An 18,287-nucleotide genomic window follows, 5' to 3' on the forward strand; every position below is an offset into this window, starting at 1 on the left:
TCTGGTGGACATCATATTTAAAGACTGTTTTAGGGGTGCAGGTTTGGTAAAGCAGAAGCATTAGCAAAGCTAGAAAAAAGCTGGTTCTAAGGAAGGTGAGATACTGTGGCTAAGAAAAGCTGAAAAGCCAAGAAATGTGTTTTGTTTTGTTTTGTTTTTTAATATGTCAGTACAATGTCCTTATGTCTGCTCATAAGCTAAGCTTGTTTATGAGCCCTCCAAGATGTGTAATGATTCATTTTTATGAAACTCTCTGCATGATAATATTAGTTCTCTGTGTGTGTACTCTGGTCTGCTGTGGTACAAAGGTGCTTATGAGTGCGACTTTACACATAAGGAAGTGTAAAAAAACAAATAGACAACTAACTTTGTTGTTTCCTTCAGTCATCTGCATTGACAGTACAGCAGTATGGTACAAACTGTTTGCAATTGCCTCGAAAGCAAAAATGTTAATTACATTTAGAAATTAAGAGCGGGGATGCTGTTGTGACTCTGCATTGTTCATTTGTAACTTTTGTTTGTTGAAAAGCTCTACCTGTTCTTTAAAGTCAGAGCTTGTTTACTGCCTATAGCACCAGAGAACCAAGGACTTTCCCAGCAAGTTCATGACTATTTTGTGACAGATACTATGCAGGAGCTTGCCCATAACAGACAAAACATAACATAGAACTAGTTATGTGTTTGAGACTACGGTTTGATACCTTATCAAAAATTTCCTTACATTACCTTATATTAGGTCTGATACCTTATCAAAAATTTCTCATGGCTGTAAAATCTCTGTGAATTTCTGTGATCCTTTCAAAATCATTTAGGTCTGCTGATCTGCAGATGTGGAATTGCTTAGGAGCAGGCCAGACCCTCAGCTGGTATCGGCTGACAGAGTGAGGCAGCAGGGCTGAGCTGACAGGGCCTCAGCTGCCTCTGCCTGCTGTGGGGCCTGTAACTGTCTTGCGAAGGCTGTGGGGCACTGACGGTGCACACGGAGGCATGGTAGAATGTATGCCTGGTGTACGTGTTGCCATTTGCCCGCGTAGATGTGCAACTTAATTAGTTAAATCTTATTTAATTAAATCTGAATATTGGGTAGAACTTGGGCTGCTTATGTCAGGTTAAAGTGTACCAAAAAGTGCTCCTTAGCCTGTATTTTCACTCATTAAAATTTAATATAGTTCAAAACAGAAGATCTTAGAATAGGCTTTCCAATTTGATTAAGCTGTTAAAATCATCCTCTAGCTATCTGCCTGTATTTCTGCAGTGCTCTTTCCAGGGAATCTTACTGTGCTGGCACTTTTCCATGCAATAGACCTGAAAGGATAGTCCAGGAATGCCCGCTTTTAGGCAATTGATTTGATTATCAGTTATTTCAGAAAAAAAGCGCACTATTTATTCATATCTGATCTGTGTTTTCTGAACTATACTGCTAGCACAAATAGGCATATTTTACTCAAAATGCTGCCACTTTGGCATGCTTTCAGTGGCTTATACAATGATGTATGATTCACTTTACTGCTTGGATCCTCACAGAATGTGGATAAATCTGTTTCTCTTCCTTTTTTATTATTTTTTTTCTAAACTAGTACAAACACTGCCAGATGCAACTCACCCAGGTAAGCTGGTAAATTAGAATACCTGGCTTTTCCAGTTGCAGATTCAGTTTGTGTAAAAGTAGCATAAGAAAATAATGGCTTGCCCATCTGAAGCTTGAAATGGTGTGGATGGTGATATATGTATTCACTGCACTTGATAATGAATCTTTCATAGATTTAATGTTTCAAAGGGTTTGGTTTTCATTGATGTATGTGGAGGTAAAGCTATAAACTTCCACTTGGGATTCAGTTGAAGAAAGTGTTTGTCCTACTGCAGTAATTGGACATTATGTTGATTATTAAGGGATGCAAGGTGTTTAGAAGCGGTTTCTTTTAGGGACTGATTGTCACTGTGATTTTGGTTATGTCTGAGCCAAATTACTATACGAGAAGTAAGGCAGCTAGCGTTGGGTCTGTTTTACTGGTGGGTTGAGGAGGCAACGTCAGAAGTGCCAAACTGCAGAAAGAAAAATCAGCCTTTTTCGTTTTTTCATGGCCCAGCAGATCAGAAGGCACATTTGCACGAAGGTACGAGGCCCAGGCCAAGGATAACATAAGTTATTCATACTGTTCTTAAATTAAGACTGAGTCTTCCCTTCTTACCAAAGACTTCACTGGTGCTCAGTTCCCCATCTGCAAAACAGCGATAGCTCTTCCCTTTCCATGCTCTGCCCATTTAGAGCATGAGCTCTTGGGAGCACCGGCTGCCTCTAACTAGATGTAGGTAAAACAGCTGCAGCTCCCAGCCGTGTTATGGTAACACAATTTAGAAGGATTATTAGTTTCAACGCATAAGCCATCAGGATATCTCTTCTAGGTAAAGGTCAAGTAATGTTTCCTGCTGAAGTATGTGAGGGGGTGGTTTATGTAATGTAATACAAGCTAATTGAATTAAAGTGATCTCTTTGTCTTCGGCCAGCACTTAGCAGCTTTCAGTGGGTTTTTTTTCCTTCTTTTTTATCAAACTTCCACCTCACATACCCTATTGCTCTCCCTGCTTTGGTGAACACAGCAGTGTCCTCTCACAAACCAGATGCCAGTCCCCACCAAGGCAATACAAGCTTCTGCAGCGGGGCTAACTCTAACTCTGTACTATGCATTTGATTTTGGGGCCAGCCTGTAGACAGAGCAGTCGTTCCTCCCTCAGCTGAAGATGACAGAGAGAAGCATTGTTAGAAAATGTTTTAAACTTAAGGCTCTGGAGTAGGGCTCCAGAAATGAACAGAAAGGGACACAAAGCAAAAGGAAAATGAAGCAGTCAAGTAGCAGAGCTGGTTGGCAAGGTGGTCTAAAGTAACCAGGCGGTTCCAACTGGGTCAAAACCAGCTGAGGAGGATGGAAGAGGTTATAGAGGTACATACAATTCTGTGGCAGAACGTGGAAAAGGAATAGGGAAACTGCACCAGTGCACTTTGCTTTAAATAGGCACACATGCCATCTGAAGTAATCTTCTAATGAAAACCCCTGGAATGGGGGAAATGCAGGGGGAGGGTTAGGTTTTAAACAGCAGGGCAAGTGGCCATCATTTGGAGGGAAGAGTCTGGTGCCAGTGCTGGCTGTGGATTAAACAATGACCAGGGACCTGGAAATTCCCGGTGTTCTGTTCCTTCTGTGTCACTAAGCGGCCGAAGATCCATTTCCCTCTTTTCAATGTGTGTGTTTATTTTGTCTTTATTTTACTCCAAGACAGTGTGATGTTAACATTTATGCCAGAACAGATCTCTTCTGAAGTTCGTCCATAACTGTGGTAACTCAGGTCCTGTATTCATTTGGCTTAAAGGAAGTTAGACAAAGCCCATAATTTTAAGGCTCTGGAAGGGGGACTCATTGTCTTGTTTTCACCTGACTCCTTGCCTGGCTTCAGCCAAATCTCTTGTTTCCTGAAGCCCCAGTGCCTAGACTGCAAGGTGGACATGATAATGATGAAGGTAGAGAGAAAGTGATGAAATTGTCTATTCATAATAAAGAATGTGGTTGGACCTGTAGGCACTAAAAAGTTGTTGTTAAGTAACACTGGTACTGAGGAGCTGGCAGTGATGGTTAGAAACGCTTTGGAGGTCTCTGGTCTGGCAAGGTCTGCTTGCTTCTTAGAGTACGGTAAAGAGAAGTGGGTGTTCTGGTATCTTCAATATTAGGCTTCAGAACACCTTTCCTGAAAACTTGCTCCTAAAAGAGCAAGGTCCCTCTTTAATTTTCAGGGTCAGGAAAGGGATGGGGGGAGTCTCTCAACTGGTGCAGCAAGTGCAGCTCCGCATGTTGTTTCTGTTCTTGTGTCCTAGCTTTCAAGGCAGCTGTCTTGATCCAAAGGTGGTATCGGCGCTACGTCGCTCGCCTGGAAATGCGCCGGCGGTGCACCTGGAGAATATTTCAATCCATTGAGTATGCCTGCGAGCAGGATCAGATCAAGGTAAGGTGCCAGAGAAGAGAGTATGTGGGAAAAACTTTCTCTCTGTGCAGTTTCAGTAGTGGCCGAGTTTAATTTCCAGCTTTGTGTCTGGAAGCAATTTCTGTGTGCTCAAGCTAGCCAACGGCAAACTACTTTCTAAGGCAGAAGCAGGGGGCTTCTTTGGGAGTCTGGGAGTGCAAGATGTAGACGTACCTTTTAGGGTGCTGCGCAACTGACAGAGCAGAAGAAATTGGCCTCTGATGGCCTGCATAGACTGCTGCTGTAAAAGGAGCTAAGAGTAGAGACAGATCCTAGTGCCCACCGTGGATGGGAACAGAGTAATGGAGTAGTCTGGCGAGCAAAGTGCATCGTGTATTAGGGAAGCTGAGTAATCCCCATGTGTCCAGAATTTCACAAATTTGTTTTAAAATCAGAGAGTGTGTAGGCTATTTTTTGTTTTGTTTTTTTAACGAGCAGTTCTCCGCCTTCTCTGTTGCCTCTAGGGGAGAGTGTTACCAGCTTCCGTTGTTTGCCATTCTGGTAGACAGGGCCACTTCTTTGGATTCTCAAAGAGGAAGGTAGTTTCTGTGCCACTGACTCACTTGTTTCTGGGTACAGGCCGGTAATCCTGCAAGTGCTTCTGTGGGCCAAGGACTGTGTTGTAACTCAAGCCATGTCTCCTTTTTTGCCCCTTGCTTTCCTGTCTGCTTGTGCCTCATGAACCCACAAGCAATGAATCATGAAACAAAGCCACAAACAGCATGTAATACCGCAGCCCTTTTCTGAGAGTTGGAACTTGAGAGGGAAGCCTAGTTGGTTTGTTTTATTTTTAGCTTGCTCTCTGTCTCTCTCTTCTTGCAGCTTCACGACTTCTTCAGTTACCTCATGGACCACTTCACGCCAAGCAGCAGTAAAGAACGTAAGCTTCCACACGTTGTTTGTAGATATGGCACCTGCAGTGCAGAAAGTTGCACCCTGTCTTGATTTGTGGCTCTCTGCTGGCCCTTCAGGCTGGCTAAGAGACCCAAGGGGCCCTCCCTAGGTATTGCCAACGAATGGCGGTGTCAGGAATTAAGATAGGGAGTGAATTATCTGGAGGCTGTCAGAGCCGTGTGAAGGATGTGGAACAATTCTACTTCCTTAGGAACTGGAAGGGAGAATAAAAGTTCGGTATGTTTTCTAAGAGCAATAACAGAAATCTGCCTTTTTTCAGTAATCCCTGGTAACCAGGGTTCTGCAGAGTCTGTTTCTGAAACTAGAGAATCTGTCTTTACGGAATCATGCTCCCTCATATCTGCTTCTTTATACTGAGTCTCTCATTCCTGATTGTGGTGGGAAAAATGCAGTGGGAACCAATACAGTGTCTTCCTGAGTCTGCAGACAGCATTATATGTTAGTTCTTAATGCTGTGAACTTCCTAATGAAGTCATTCTGAAATCCGATGGAAACCTGTGGGTATTAGCTATCTACACTGCTGACCTGAACCTGCTGAAGTGCTTGTTCCTTCATTTCAAGATGCCTCCCTTTTTCTCACTGCCTCCCAACGTATTTTACAGCAAAGCTCTGTGGAACAAGGGGTGTTACTTGTTCACTGTCCATATAGAGCATAGCACAGCAGTGTCTTGCTCCTTGATGTGTGCTCCAAGATGATACAGTAGTAAAAAAATCATGTGTCTTTATACAAATTTTGTGCACCACTGGGAATGTAGATGCAGGAGTATTAAAAATGGAGTGTGACATAGGAGCCAGTTCCTTGTTACACTGTTTGCTTTTACATGTTACTGTAAATAAAATTTCACTTAACCATGGCAGCCAGCTTTCATCTGGCTCTGCCCAAGTGTTGCAGAAACTACTGTAACTGCCAGCACTGCTTCACATATGGCACGCTGACCTTCAGCTGAATCTAGTCCCTACGGCCTTTTGCCTGCTGCAGATGCTGCAGCAGTGTCAAACTAGGAGTTAGCCTTCACTGCTGCTATTGCATGTGAGCTCTAGCCTAAGCAAACAGCTTTTCTGTAGCAAATTACTAGAATGGTATGTTGAACCAAATCAACTTTTTCTTGTCTTTCTTTTTTTAAAAAAAAACAACCAACCAACCGATCTGCCATCCAGGAGATTTCATCAGTCGCATGTTCATAAGTGGGGAAAGCTTCAAAGAAGTGGAGCTGGAAAAATACTGTGATTATGAATCCATGGAGGTGCCAGACTCCTACACTGGACCCCATCTCTCCTTCCCACTCCTTCCTGACCATGCAACTGCCTTGCTGGAAGCTTTCAAACAGAAACAAGTAAGGATCCCAAAAGTAACCACACTTCCCCCTTCGCCCTACCGGGGACACGTTAGGAGGAGGAGGAGGAATATAGGGTGGGTCCCCTCCCTGCACCTGCGCCAAGAATGTCAAGTGGATGATTTTTAGACTGTTACCTTCAGAGGGTGATGGACTCGATGTGCTTCTCAGCGATGTGAAGTCTTTTGGCCACAGTCAGTGAGGATGGCTCACTTGAAAACTTTATTTACTGGGATTTAATACTAGAATTTGGCCTTCGCTGTGTGTGTGTTGATGGCAAATGGAAAGTTGACTTCATGTTCTCTCTTTCAAATGATCTGAAGGCGGTATATATTTTCCCTTGCTGCAGAGGAGGGCAAGGATTTCATGAGGCAAATACTAAGAGAATATCTGGTGGGACGTGGGATAGATGATTGGTTGTTAGGCTTCGTAACAAACTAAATGGGCTGGAGTATGAACAGCTGCCTGGCTATTAAGCAAAGCAGAACAGAAATGATTTGATAGGTATTTCCCCCTGCAATGGAAGGCGTTTTTTTTTTATTTTCCTCAAAATGGGGTTCTGACAAAACTGCAAACTTTTCATAGGTGTGTACCTATATGAACCTGAATTGTGGAAAAAAACCCACAATAGTCCATGTTGAAACCTCCTTTTGCCATTATTTGTTGTAATGCCTCAATTTGTAAAAATGTATAGGATGGCCAAAATGGAAACAACTGATCAAAATTATGTTTTGTTCCATTTAACTTTGATTTGTGGAAAAAAAAAGAAGATATTTCTATTTTAAATGTAAAATAAAAGCAAAGTCTAAAATTGTGGATTTTTTGATGAGGAAGTCGTCAAAAAACGCACTGCAATCCAGCAGGGTTAACAAGGCAGGTCCTCATACAATTGTAGCACTCTGATTCCATGCCTCAAAGTGCTGAACAACAAAATAGGGCAAAACATCCCTTCCCCAAATCAGACAAGAAACAGTTCCAAAAGAAGGGTTTCTAGTGTCTTGATTGAATGCCTTCTCCTTGGCTTTGAGTGCATGTGTTTCTCTAGGACACACTGCAGCTCAGACCCTGGCTTAATGTGGGGAAGGCTAAGGAAAATCTGTAGGATTAGCTGCTTCTTATGTTTGATACCAAGGTGGAATTTCTGCTGCTCTAGGGATGGTGTTGCCCAGTAGACAGAGCTTTGCCTTTGCTGGGGCAGGAGGGTGTGCTAGGGTTTTGGGCTCTGTTGCTAGCCATGCCATTGGCCAAGGCTGGGCTGCTTTGGGCAAGTCTTTTCTGTGGTGCAGTTGCCTGTTATTTGTCTTGTCTTGTTTGTAAGCCTGTAGGTTAGTGCTGACTGTCACAATGAGTGACATGTGGGCCCAGCTCTCTGTCAAAGCCAGGACTTGCTGTTGCAATATGGAGTTTTACTTAAAATTGGGAGAATAGTGAAAAGTTGTAACAAACACTCAGGATTACTCACGTTCATTCTGCTGTTCCCACTGAGCGTGCGTGCTCTTGAAGCCCGCTCGTTTTGCCATCCAGGCTATTGCGGCGACGTCTGTGAGTCCTTGCGGCCTGTGCAGACAGAGCTGTGTGGCTGCTCAGCGGTCACTAATTTCCTGCTCTAATTCCTTCGCTTTCTCCTAGTAGCAGCTTCATGCTCGCTATGTCTTAAACCTTCTTCATGAGACCAGGAAGCACCTCAAGCAGTTGCCAAACATCAGTCACGTCTCCACCTGCTATAGCGAGGAGGTCACTGTGTGTGGTGAGTCTGCGTGGGAGGGCACTGTGCGGGCTCTGGGAGGAAACGGTTAGGTGGAAGGGCTTCTGCTGAGGGGTACCAACGATATAAAATGGTAGCGTGGGCACTGTGCTGTACTGAATGTGAAACACAAATGCAGCCCATCCATGTGCAAAACATGCTTTGTGTTGAGAGGCAACTGGGGCTGTCTGTAAAATTTTACACTACCTTTACGCTAAGGTGCTGTATTTGAGACGCTGCCCAAACTAACCTGAACATTGGAGGGAGTAAGTCTCCAAGTAAGTCTCACAGTAAGTCATCCTATCAAGCACATTTGAAAGAGACACAGCTTTTCAGCATTGTTTTCCTACTCCATTTAAACTTTGAGATATTTCTGCAAACTATCCAATTTGCCCAGAACTTTTGTGTGTAGGCAGCTTCCAGGAAAGAAACCTCTTTCCAGTATCATGTTAAATGGCATTTTAGTTTGATTATTGACCATTTTCTATGCAAACCCTTCTCCCATTTAGTGATCAAGGTCAAACCGTTTCTTGTGCCATCTTGCCCTACATTGAACAGGAGAGAGAAGAGAACTAAGATTTTAATTCAGAGTCTTCAGAAGTTGATGTAGGCCTTTTGTTGTCTTTCCCAGGCTTCAGCTCAAGCCTTTACTTCATGCCCTTTTCCTCTGGGTACATTGCCTCAGTGTAGGGAAGCTTGGACCTTGAACTTCCCAAAGCATTTCAGTGGTCATTTATTTATAGAGGAGATACTTTATAGGAAGTTACTTTGTGGGTGTCTTTTTAAGTTAAAGATGTTTACTTCTATGTTAAATACCAATGAGGTGGCTAAACATACTGTGACTTGTATTTTTATTCCTGTTAGGAGACTTGCATGGCCAGTTGGATGACTTGTTCCTCATATTTTATAAGGTAGGCATCGTATTTGGTGAGAGGGAAGCTGGCCTGACCTTCTGAGGTATCGCATGGGTCACGCTGAGAAGTATATTGCAGGATTGGCACTTGAAGCTTAATTCTCCAGTTCAGTTTGATTGGTTTTAAAGTGCTTCACAAAGCTGAAGCTTATTCCCTTGCTGGATTTTACAGTCTGTTAGAGCTGTTGTCATGTTAATGCACATTTGAGAAGTGCCAACAGACGCTTCGTTGTAAGTGCTAATACTGGGGCACCCTTTCCTGGATGCCAGTTTTCGTTTATCAGTGCATTTGCCACTGCGAGCCTACAGGGTAAAGAAGCTGGTCAGGATCTATCATACAGCATAAGCTGGGGCAGGACTGAGAGGGCGTGTAGGTAGAGGGGAGGTATATGTAGATTGGCGTTGTTGCAATCCAGAACTCCATGTGTCTGGGGCAGTGCCGTGGGGAGGCCTCTCTTGTAACATCCACCTGTTTCTTGCCTTCACAGAATGGCCTTCCTTCCCCTTCCAAGTCCTATGTGTTCAATGGGGACTTTGTAGACAGAGGCAAACAGTCCCTTGAGATCCTGATTGTCCTCTTTACCTTCCTCTTGGTCTATCCAAATGAGGTTCATCTCAACCGTGGGAACCATGAGGACCACATGGTCAACTTACGGTATGGGTTCAGTGCGGCACTGATTGCAGTGTCAGGGTGCCACTGCAAAATCCCACTAAACCTCCTTTCCCTTGTTTCTTCAGCTACGGTTTCACCAAGGAAGTCATGCAGAAATACAAGGTAGGCATACATTTGTGTCTTTTCCTCCACCGCATGGGACATGGACTTTGAAGGCTTGGTGCTTCATCTTCTCCGTTCTGCCCTGTCCTCCTAGGTGCATGGAAGGAAAATCTTGAAGATGATACAGAATGTCTTCTGCTGGCTACCCTTGGCCACCCTCATTGATCAGAAAGTCCTGATTATACATGGGGGCATCTCTGATACCACTGACCTGGACATGCTTGAGAAAATTAAAAGGCACAAAGTAGGTTTTCTTTCCTAGACACTGCAAGACACAAAAGTGTGTCTTGCTGATTTGTTTTTTGGGGGGAGCTTGTTTCTTCATGTCAACTTGGCTGGAGGCAAGACAAATGAAGGGAGTTCTTATTAGCCAAAGTGTGTTTGGATACAGGTTTGGAGTGGATCGCTTTGATTTAATAGCGTGTATACAGAAGGTGTGAAGAGAAGAAACATTCTTGTCTTCTGGAAGATGTAAGAATCGTACCTAGGACAGTGGTGGATTATGGCGTGGGTAAATGGATGCTGGTGCTGGCAGTGAAAACCACAGTGAAGACAGGACTTTGTCCTGTAGTCCCTTAGCCTGAGTTCTTCCCTGGTTTCCCAGAGGGATTGTGACAAGTTGTTTAACTTGTCTCTGCCTCATTTTTCAGTTGAGAAATACTACTTCCCTTGGGATAAGAGTCTCATTGTTCTTAGAGCAGCCGTGGAATTTCTCTGTGTGCTCAAGTCCTCCTAAGGTTTTCTAATCAGCTAAACCTTTTTGCGTTCACTCCTGGAACGACAAGCATTAATCTTTCCCTGGTTCTGTTGCCTGGTTGCCACTGCAGACTAAATCCATGTGATCTACCTTTTGTGAAATGTCTCAGCAGCATAAAATCAATGAAGAAAAGATGATCAGTGGCCGGGAGGGATGTGGGACCCCAGTTCTAAAACAAGAATGGTACATCGGAGAGGGCCGCTCTAGTAACCGTGCACAGTTAATCAGCATTTGATGGCAGGGAGGGGAACTGAGGCTCAGGGGCCTGGCTGACTTGACAGATGCCCATGGAAGATATTAGCGTTGGAGTTCTAGGTTTCCAAGCTGTGTGACCAGCTCACTTTTCTGTCTTACTTTTTTCAGTTTGTTTCTGTACTGAGAGGGAAGAAAAGAAAGGAGTCAAATAGAAATGTGGAAATACAGGAAATAAATGGGGAGAGCAAAGCAGATGCCTCCCCAGCAGCGCATGACACAGCAACCGGTCCATCCCCGGAGCCCCGGCCGGCCCAGGCTCCCAGCATGACCAACAGGCTGGAGTTCTCCAAGTGGGTCCGGCAGACAGTGCAGGAGCAAATCGAGTGGTGCCGCCGGCTGGCGGACATCAGCGATTCGGAGGAGGAGGAGGAGCTCACCTCCTCCAGCTGTGTCTCCATGGCTGACTTGGATGCGCCGTGCTGGACTCGCCAGGAGGAGCAGAAGCAGGTGAGTGCTGTAAGCGGGGCCCTGGGCTCGGTGAGCTGTGGGTGCTCTTGCCCGTTGCCCCAACTCTTCCTGTGGTGAGCACAGCTTCGGCAGCGTGGCCAGGCCCTGCAGCAGTGTGAGCTCTGGCTGTGTGCGAGACCGGTGCTAGCTCCTGTTCTGCTGGCACTTTTTTCCTACCCTCATGAGCCAGCCTCTTCACCAGTCTTTGTCCTTTCTGAGCTCAGGGCTTTGTCCCAAAACCTGCTGCTCAGGTGTAAAGTGGGGTTACAAGTTTTCTTGGTTTTCAGTAGGGGAGAGAAATATTAAACAAGACTGACTGTAGAGCCCAGTGGTTATGTCATTTCTTGAGTACATCGGGGATCTGCAGTCAGCTGTGTCACTAATTAATGAGCTTGTCATTTGCTGATGAAGGAGTCAGGATCTTGAGTACTTAAGAACAGATGGAGTTTGCATTTTTAGCCAACTCCTACAAGTAAACTGCTAGGGAGGTCAGAGCCTGGGAAATTAGTTTCCTGTTTTTGTTAGACTAGTCTGTAAACCTCTTTTGTGAGCTGTGAAAGAGCCGTTCCCTACCTCACGTTACATATGATATCCTGATGCATTGCACACCTTATTGGTGTAAAGCTGCATATTGAGGTCAGGGTTAAAGAGATAATACTTTAATCCAAATAGTGGTTACTGAGTCAGCACTTCTGTTACTGGAAGCTGCTGAATGTCCTGGCCAGAGAGCAAAGCAGTTTAATGGTGAGCACGCTCTTGGCCCTAGGATCTGCCAGGGGTTCTTGCTCTGGGACCTGTGTCTTGGGCTGGAGGAGGACAGGAAAGGCTCTTTGAAATCTAGAGGGAGCAAAGGAAAGCTTGTTTCAGGCCTGATTTATGGCCGCCCCACCCCCATCCCCACCCCGATGCTCTGGGTGTACCTGTAGCTCAAGGCCAACAGCACTGTCGCCTCAGTGAGGGCTCAAGTCAGTGACAGCCCTGCACAGCAGTGTGGGGGACTCTGACGTGGATGTGGGAGGCATCTCTGTTTCCCTGTGGTCCAATGCTGTATTTGCTTGGTAAACATTGACGGGTGATGGCTGCTTCTGTGCCACACAGTGATGTGGTACGCATTTGGCAGTGGACTTTTCTGATCCTTTCAGATTTTAGACATTCTCTGGAGTGATCCCATGCCTCAGGAGGGCTGCAGAGAAAATACAGTGCGAGGTGGTGGCTGCTACTTTGGGCCTGATGTGACAGAGAAGATCCTCGAGAAGTACAGCTTGCAGTTCCTTATCCGCTCCCACGAGTGCAAGCACGAGGGCTACGAGTTTTGTCACAACCGGAAGGTCGGTGAGGAGGACAGCTTTAAGGATACTTGGGCTTCCGTTCTGCCAGGATGGGGTTTCTGTGGTGGTTCTTCTTACCTCTGTGTTTTTCCAGTGGGGTTTTGTTAAGTACGTACAAAATCCTTGAACAGGCTTATTGGGAGTTACTGAAATGTGCTCCCAGCTGAGCTCTTAGGTTAGGACAGTTTGAAGCCGCTCATGCTATCGGGGGCATCTGTTGTGCCCGATACAAGCCACGTTTCTGTGCATTGTAGCTGTGAAAAGATCTGAACCCATTTGTGCCGATGCCCTCACTTAAAGCAGCTGTTCCTGAAGATGAACTACAAAAGTGTGTTACTAAGCTGACGGAGCAAAGTTCTGCCTCAGAAGATTCAAAGTAGCCTCAGTGACTTCACCAGAGGTACCTTTGACTCTACCCGCTGCCAAGGAGAGTAGTTTGCTGGGAGAGTATTGCGAAATAGCAGAAGCCCAGCGTGGGGCCAGATCTGCACCAAGTCAGCGCTTGCCTGCAAGGAGCTCACACCTCTAAGGCTTCCAGCCCTGCTGCCACCTTGCTCTTCCTTTCCAACATAAAACATGTTGCTTTCACAGTCTGTTGAGTGCAGATGGGATTGATCATATTGTTTTCACTGATATGTATATAGGTATATAGGATGTATATACTGACTGTAATTGCCTGTCCTTTTTTTGGGTTAGGTTCTGACCATTTTTTCAGCCTCAAACTATTACGAGATTGGCAGCAACAGGGGAGCTTATGTGAAACTGGGGCCGGACCTGGTCCCCCATTTTGTTCAGTACCAAGCGAACAAGACAGCCCATACTCTCACCATGACCCAAAGGCAAGGCTTTCCAGTCACTCAGTTTACGACTGCTGACAAATTCAAGTCAAATTCCCAAAGGGAAAACTTTGGGAGCTTTGAGAAAGTTTGGCTCCAGAGCTGAACTTTCACAGCTTGATTTACGAAAGATTGTTTCCTAGGGGTATGTAGTAGCCCTAAAGGAGGATTCAAGCTTTGTAAAAATTTCTGAGGGAGGTTCAGGGGGTGGGGAGGGAGTGCTGCCAGATCAGAAGAGGGCTGTTTGTTAGTCTGTGGTTTTCCAGCTTCTCTTTTCAAGGTAAAGCTTTAACTTTTGATCCTTGAAGTTCCTTTCCACTTCATCACAAGTTGCATGGCTATTAAAAGCCTCTGTGACGGGTACTGTAGAAGTGAAACAAATATGGGTAAACACCAACTGCGGAAGTTAGCTGGGATGCAGTGATCCTCCCTGGGCCTGAGCTGATTGCTAGCAACTTGTATGTGCAAGGGTGAGAGGTTCTGCGCTGTGCCAGGGATGCCCTGCATGGACTGCGGGGAATTCTGCTCCAAGCACGCAGCGACTTGTTGCAGGCAGTGCGATTCAGCGTAGCAGCACAGGGCTGTTGTGTGAGGGTCTAGGCAATCCAGGGAAAGGCCGGAGGAATGGGAAGTTGTGGTGACTCTTGCAGTTTGTGGTGAGCCCTTATGTGCTTCTCTGTCTTTCTGCATCCTCCAGAATCAGCCGAGTAGAGGAGTCAGCTTTTCGAGCCTTGCGGGAAAAGCTCTTTGCTCACACGTCAGGCCTCATCAGTGCATTCAAGGCCTACGATAAGGATGGTACAGGTAAATCTGAGCCAAGACACGCTCAAGTCAATTCCTAGATGGTGCAGGGTTGGAGAGAGCAAGTTGGGTGCGTGGCTGGTTGGGAGGCTCCTCACGGAACTGTCAGCTGCTCTGTCACGAGCAGGCTGCATCACACCCGGTCAAAGCCTTGGTCCTGTTTGCTGCTATTTGGTGTCTCTATTAGGAACCTATTATTGCCTCAGAGTGGCATTATAACGGGGAAGGTGTCAGGAGGAAAAGCAAGAGGCAATTAGCTTATTTTTTTAATCAATTTAGACTCAGTACTAGGAAAGCCTTTGGAACAGGATTATTGATAAAGCCCTGGAGAAGGTAGCTGGAAACATGTCAGTCACCTCTCTCTCAGAGGAAGCGTTGCGTGGTCTCTTGAGCCCCTTCAGCCACGGAGCCTAAAACCAGTAACAAGCGGAGAGCAAGGGAGCCGATGCCCTCAGCAGTAGCTGCCTCTGTCAGAGCCTTAAGGAGGGAGCTGTGAGTTTGTAATTCCTGAGCTGCTTCTGTACCGGCCAGGAGTGCTCTGCTCGTGCAGTGACCTAGAAGTGCTACTGAGATCTGTCCATGAGGGGGAAACAGCACTCAGCAGGACTGCGTTCTTGTGTGTATCCCTTCCCTCGCAGCAAAGTAGGTTGCAAAAGTCTAATTTAGCTGGTGTAGCAGCTGTTAAAGTAGGGGCTTTCCAGGTTCCTGGGTCACTGAGAAATTACCAGCCCAGCTGTGAAGGCCACAGTCTGCAGGGCAGGCCCGGCCTTAGGCCACAGGCTTACAGTGAAAAAATCCGAAGTTAGTATCCTCCTGCTCTTCCTCGGTGTTTGGAGGTTTGCAACCCCGCTGCCCTGATCTATTGTGGCGATGAAGAACTTCCTGCAGGTCAGGGGGAGCAGCAAGTGCTTGTGCCCTGCAGTGACTGCTGCAGGCCGATGTCCTCTGTACAGCTGTGTAGGGCTTTCTCCTCTGCAAAGCACTCCGGTGTGCCATGGAGGAAGGAAGCGAGGCAGCCTGGGGACCCAGCTGTTGCTGCCAGCAGCCTGCTAAACTGGTATGTGCACTGTGTTTTCAGGTTTTTGCTCTGGTGATAGGGAGGAGTGTTATATATATTTGCTGTGTTGCTGTCCCATCACTCTACGTACCAGCCAAGCAGGGACCAGAGGCCCTAGAGAGTTTTGTTTGTCCCTAAAGGGGACAGTGGTATAGCAAGTGGTGGCACTGGAAAGGCAACGTGCCAGTCGTCTTAATGTGCTTTCAGCCTGCCATCCCTCAGGGATCTCCCTTTTCCTTGCAGGAAGGATCACGCTGAGCAACTGGGCGACAGCCGTGGAATCTGTCTTGCGTCTGGGATTGCCGTGGCGAATGCTGCGACCGCAGCTGGTGCGCAGCACGGCAGACGGCCTGCTGGAGTACAAATCCTGGCTCGAGGACTTGGCCGTGGAGCAGCGGAGCCAAGAGGTAAGGGGTGGTGTGCTCACCCCCTTCGGTCAAAGCACCATGCAGAGCAGCTCACAAGATTCCCAGGGCGTGGGACCAAGTGTGGCCGGAAAGCTTAGGAGAACGGATGGTTCCTGTATGATCCAAAAACATACTGGAATCAGTGGAAAAACTTGTGTGAATCTGAGCAGTCCAGAGGTGTTTGGACCATTATAGAAATGGATGCTGCCTGTGAAATAGAAGCCTAGATTTCGGTTCAGGCTTTTAAACTGGAAAACTAGATTCCTTTCTTTGAGTCGCAGCTTCCTAATTACAGCCAGCAAAACCAAATCCGCAGTGGTTTAAAGTCATAGCCCAAATCACCGTCTCCCCTATTAACCAGGAAAAATGGTCTGTTTGGAATTGACAGGCTGACGCTGTGCTATAATGCTGAGATGCACAGAGGGGTCAGTCACCACAAACCTGTTCCATAATGCATGCACGATGCAAAAGTGCATTACTGGCAAACTCCTCCCTGAGCACCTCGGGTGTTAACTGCGGAATGAGTCTCGACAGCAACAGATGCGTCTGTTTATGGGAAGGCCTGCAGTAACTGCCCAGAGCCAGCGCAGAGCTCTACGGTGTTAGGCAGGAGCTAGAGAAGGAGCGTGACCATGTTGTCTTTCAGCACATCCAGTCGGGCTTGCTGGAAGTCATTTATCGAAACAGATCCAACTTGGAGACCATATTCAGGATCATAGACAGAGATCATTCAGGTAAGGTGGGGTGTGTGTGGGGGGGGTCGGTCATTGTGTTCTACTCCATTCTACTTGAGGGCTCCCTTTAGTATATACTAATGCATTTTTTACGTAACAGTTTAAGGCCTGGGTCTTGCTGCTCCCTAGATCGGGGTTACTGTCTCAATGGCTTTTGAAATGTCATTGCATGTTTCCACAAACATGAGGCATTTCAAAGGAACATGTGCAGCCAGGGCACAGAATTGTAATTAGTTATTCTGGAGAGATTTAATACAAAAAAAATGGAGATGAGAGCACCACAGTAATGCTGTTGGGATCTGAACGTTAGCTGATAATGAGCCGCCACCCCACCAAACTGCTCTGGGAAAGAAAATACAGATGTCTTTGCCATCCCCTGTTCTCCCACATGATATTATGTCCCTTTGCTGCTCTTCAGTTTTAAGTTGTATGTTATCCAGTGCTCTCCACACTAGAAAATTGAGTTGCAGCACTTTAAAGGTAGATGATGAGTGATTTCCTTCCCTTAGGGTCTGCAGGCAGTGGGGATGGGCTGAGAAGTCGAACCCGAGCAGAGGTTGCTGCTTGCACGATGAGCCGGGGGCTTGCTGGCTGGACGGCAGTAGAGCGCATGCTGGCCTTGCGCTGATGTGCCTTTCTCCCCCTCCTAGGCCTCATCTCATTTGAGGAATTTCACCAAACCTGGAAGCTGTTCAGCTCCCACATGAACATTGAACTCACGGACGATGGCATCAATGACTTAGTTCGCAGCATTGATTTCAATAAGGACGGAAACATCGACTTCAACGAGTTCCTAGAAGCCTTCCGCCTTGTGAAGCAGTCGCAGGAGTGAGAAGAGAGCAGCGCTCCTGTCAGCCCTCGCTGGATCGCCACGTCCAATGCCTTGACTGTCTACGAAGCTTTCTACCTAACCGCAGAATGTGCCTGCAGATGCGAAGCCGTGTAGGGAAAGGGAGGTCAGGTACATGTAGCATGTCTCCGATGAAAGCAGTGATTACCCCAGTAAACAGAAGCGTTCTATTTTGAGAAGGTAACTGGTAAAATAGGTAAGCTGCACTTCAGTTCTGACAATTTTTGAAAAAGGACCTGTGTTTTGAGTAGATATCTCCACTCAGAGGAAATTGCAATTTAATCTCTCTTGGGAATGCATGTGATGATGATACTTTTACAGGTCTATTCAAATTTAGTAAAATAGGAGTAAGACTGTTTCTTGTAGGCCCTGTTTTGACAACTATTAGACTACAGCCTTCTCCTTAATAAACAATTTTTTCAATTGCTTTTGCTGGGCTGCTTATATTATTTCTAATTTTCCAACACTGTTAGCAACAGTGGTATTTTATTGATACCACCTGCAACACCACTGTTCTTCTTTTGCTCCAACAAGGCTGTCTTGTATATTTGAAGTTACTAAATATGTGCTGTGGAGCAACACTTCCAAAAATAAACTATCTCGAACGTGCAAAACATTCTCTAGCAGGAGGCTCTTTTGTAAAATCTGCTGGGGATTTATTTCCCCTTTTGAAGAGCCACCTTAGCACCTTAACAGAGTGACTACAGTGCATGTTTGAGATAGGCTGTTTTGGAAGGTAGGGTGCATTTAAGGATGAAAAAGGAGAAAAATGTTTATTTTAGAAATGTTTCTAAAAAACAAAACAAACAAAACACCCTATCTCAACCATACACAGTAGTCACTCCAGCAGGGGGCTATGGTAGAAGTCTTCACTTACTATACGAATTGTGGCTCTTGAAAAAAAGGAAACATATCCTAAAGGATTTTGTAGAAGAGGCCCCTGCTCGTGCCTCTATTGCATGTGTGAGATAGCTGCAATGGAACCATGTTTCCAAAAATAAACTGAGAAAAGTACACAGGGAATTTAAGTTGGGGGGGAAGGAGTTGTTTTAGTTTATTTTTGGAAGCGTTTGTAATAAATTTCTCAAACATGCAACACAGGCCCCAGCAGGGTGCTCTTTAA

At 45.9% G+C, this 18,287-nt stretch overlaps 1 protein-coding gene and 1 long non-coding RNA gene across 2 annotated transcripts in view; one reads left to right on the forward strand and one right to left on the reverse strand.

Annotated features, from left to right (window-relative positions):
• The window catches only part of LOC135328132 (uncharacterized), a 16,672-nt gene extending 8,774 nt beyond the window's left edge, over positions 1–7,898 (reverse strand). Inside the window, exon 1 of the long non-coding RNA XR_010388873.1 lies at positions 7,723–7,898. This is a non-coding gene — a long non-coding RNA (uncharacterized LOC135328132). The remainder of the gene's footprint in view (positions 1–7,722) is intronic.
• Positions 1–17,591, forward strand: part of PPEF2 (protein phosphatase with EF-hand domain 2) — a 24,741-nt gene extending 7,150 nt beyond the window's left edge. The window contains exons 2-16 of the mRNA XM_026103508.2: positions 3,866–3,993; positions 4,834–4,891; positions 6,085–6,260; positions 7,893–8,007; positions 8,869–8,915; positions 9,406–9,572; positions 9,656–9,692; positions 9,787–9,936; positions 10,813–11,151; positions 12,294–12,479; positions 13,176–13,318; positions 14,013–14,119; positions 15,417–15,580; positions 16,227–16,314; positions 16,965–17,591. Coding sequence (XP_025959293.2) covers positions 3,866–3,993; positions 4,834–4,891; positions 6,085–6,260; positions 7,893–8,007; positions 8,869–8,915; positions 9,406–9,572; positions 9,656–9,692; positions 9,787–9,936; positions 10,813–11,151; positions 12,294–12,479; positions 13,176–13,318; positions 14,013–14,119; positions 15,417–15,580; positions 16,227–16,314; positions 16,965–17,146 — 2,087 coding nt within the window. The 3' untranslated portion in view covers positions 17,147–17,591. The remainder of the gene's footprint in view (positions 1–3,865; positions 3,994–4,833; positions 4,892–6,084; positions 6,261–7,892; positions 8,008–8,868; positions 8,916–9,405; positions 9,573–9,655; positions 9,693–9,786; positions 9,937–10,812; positions 11,152–12,293; positions 12,480–13,175; positions 13,319–14,012; positions 14,120–15,416; positions 15,581–16,226; positions 16,315–16,964) is intronic.
• Positions 17,592–18,287: the final 696 nt, after the last annotated feature.

The sequence above is a fragment of the Dromaius novaehollandiae genome, chromosome 4 (assembly GCF_036370855.1).
Source record: "Dromaius novaehollandiae isolate bDroNov1 chromosome 4, bDroNov1.hap1, whole genome shotgun sequence".
Classification (NCBI taxonomy): Eukaryota; Metazoa; Chordata; class Aves; order Casuariiformes; family Dromaiidae; genus Dromaius; species Dromaius novaehollandiae.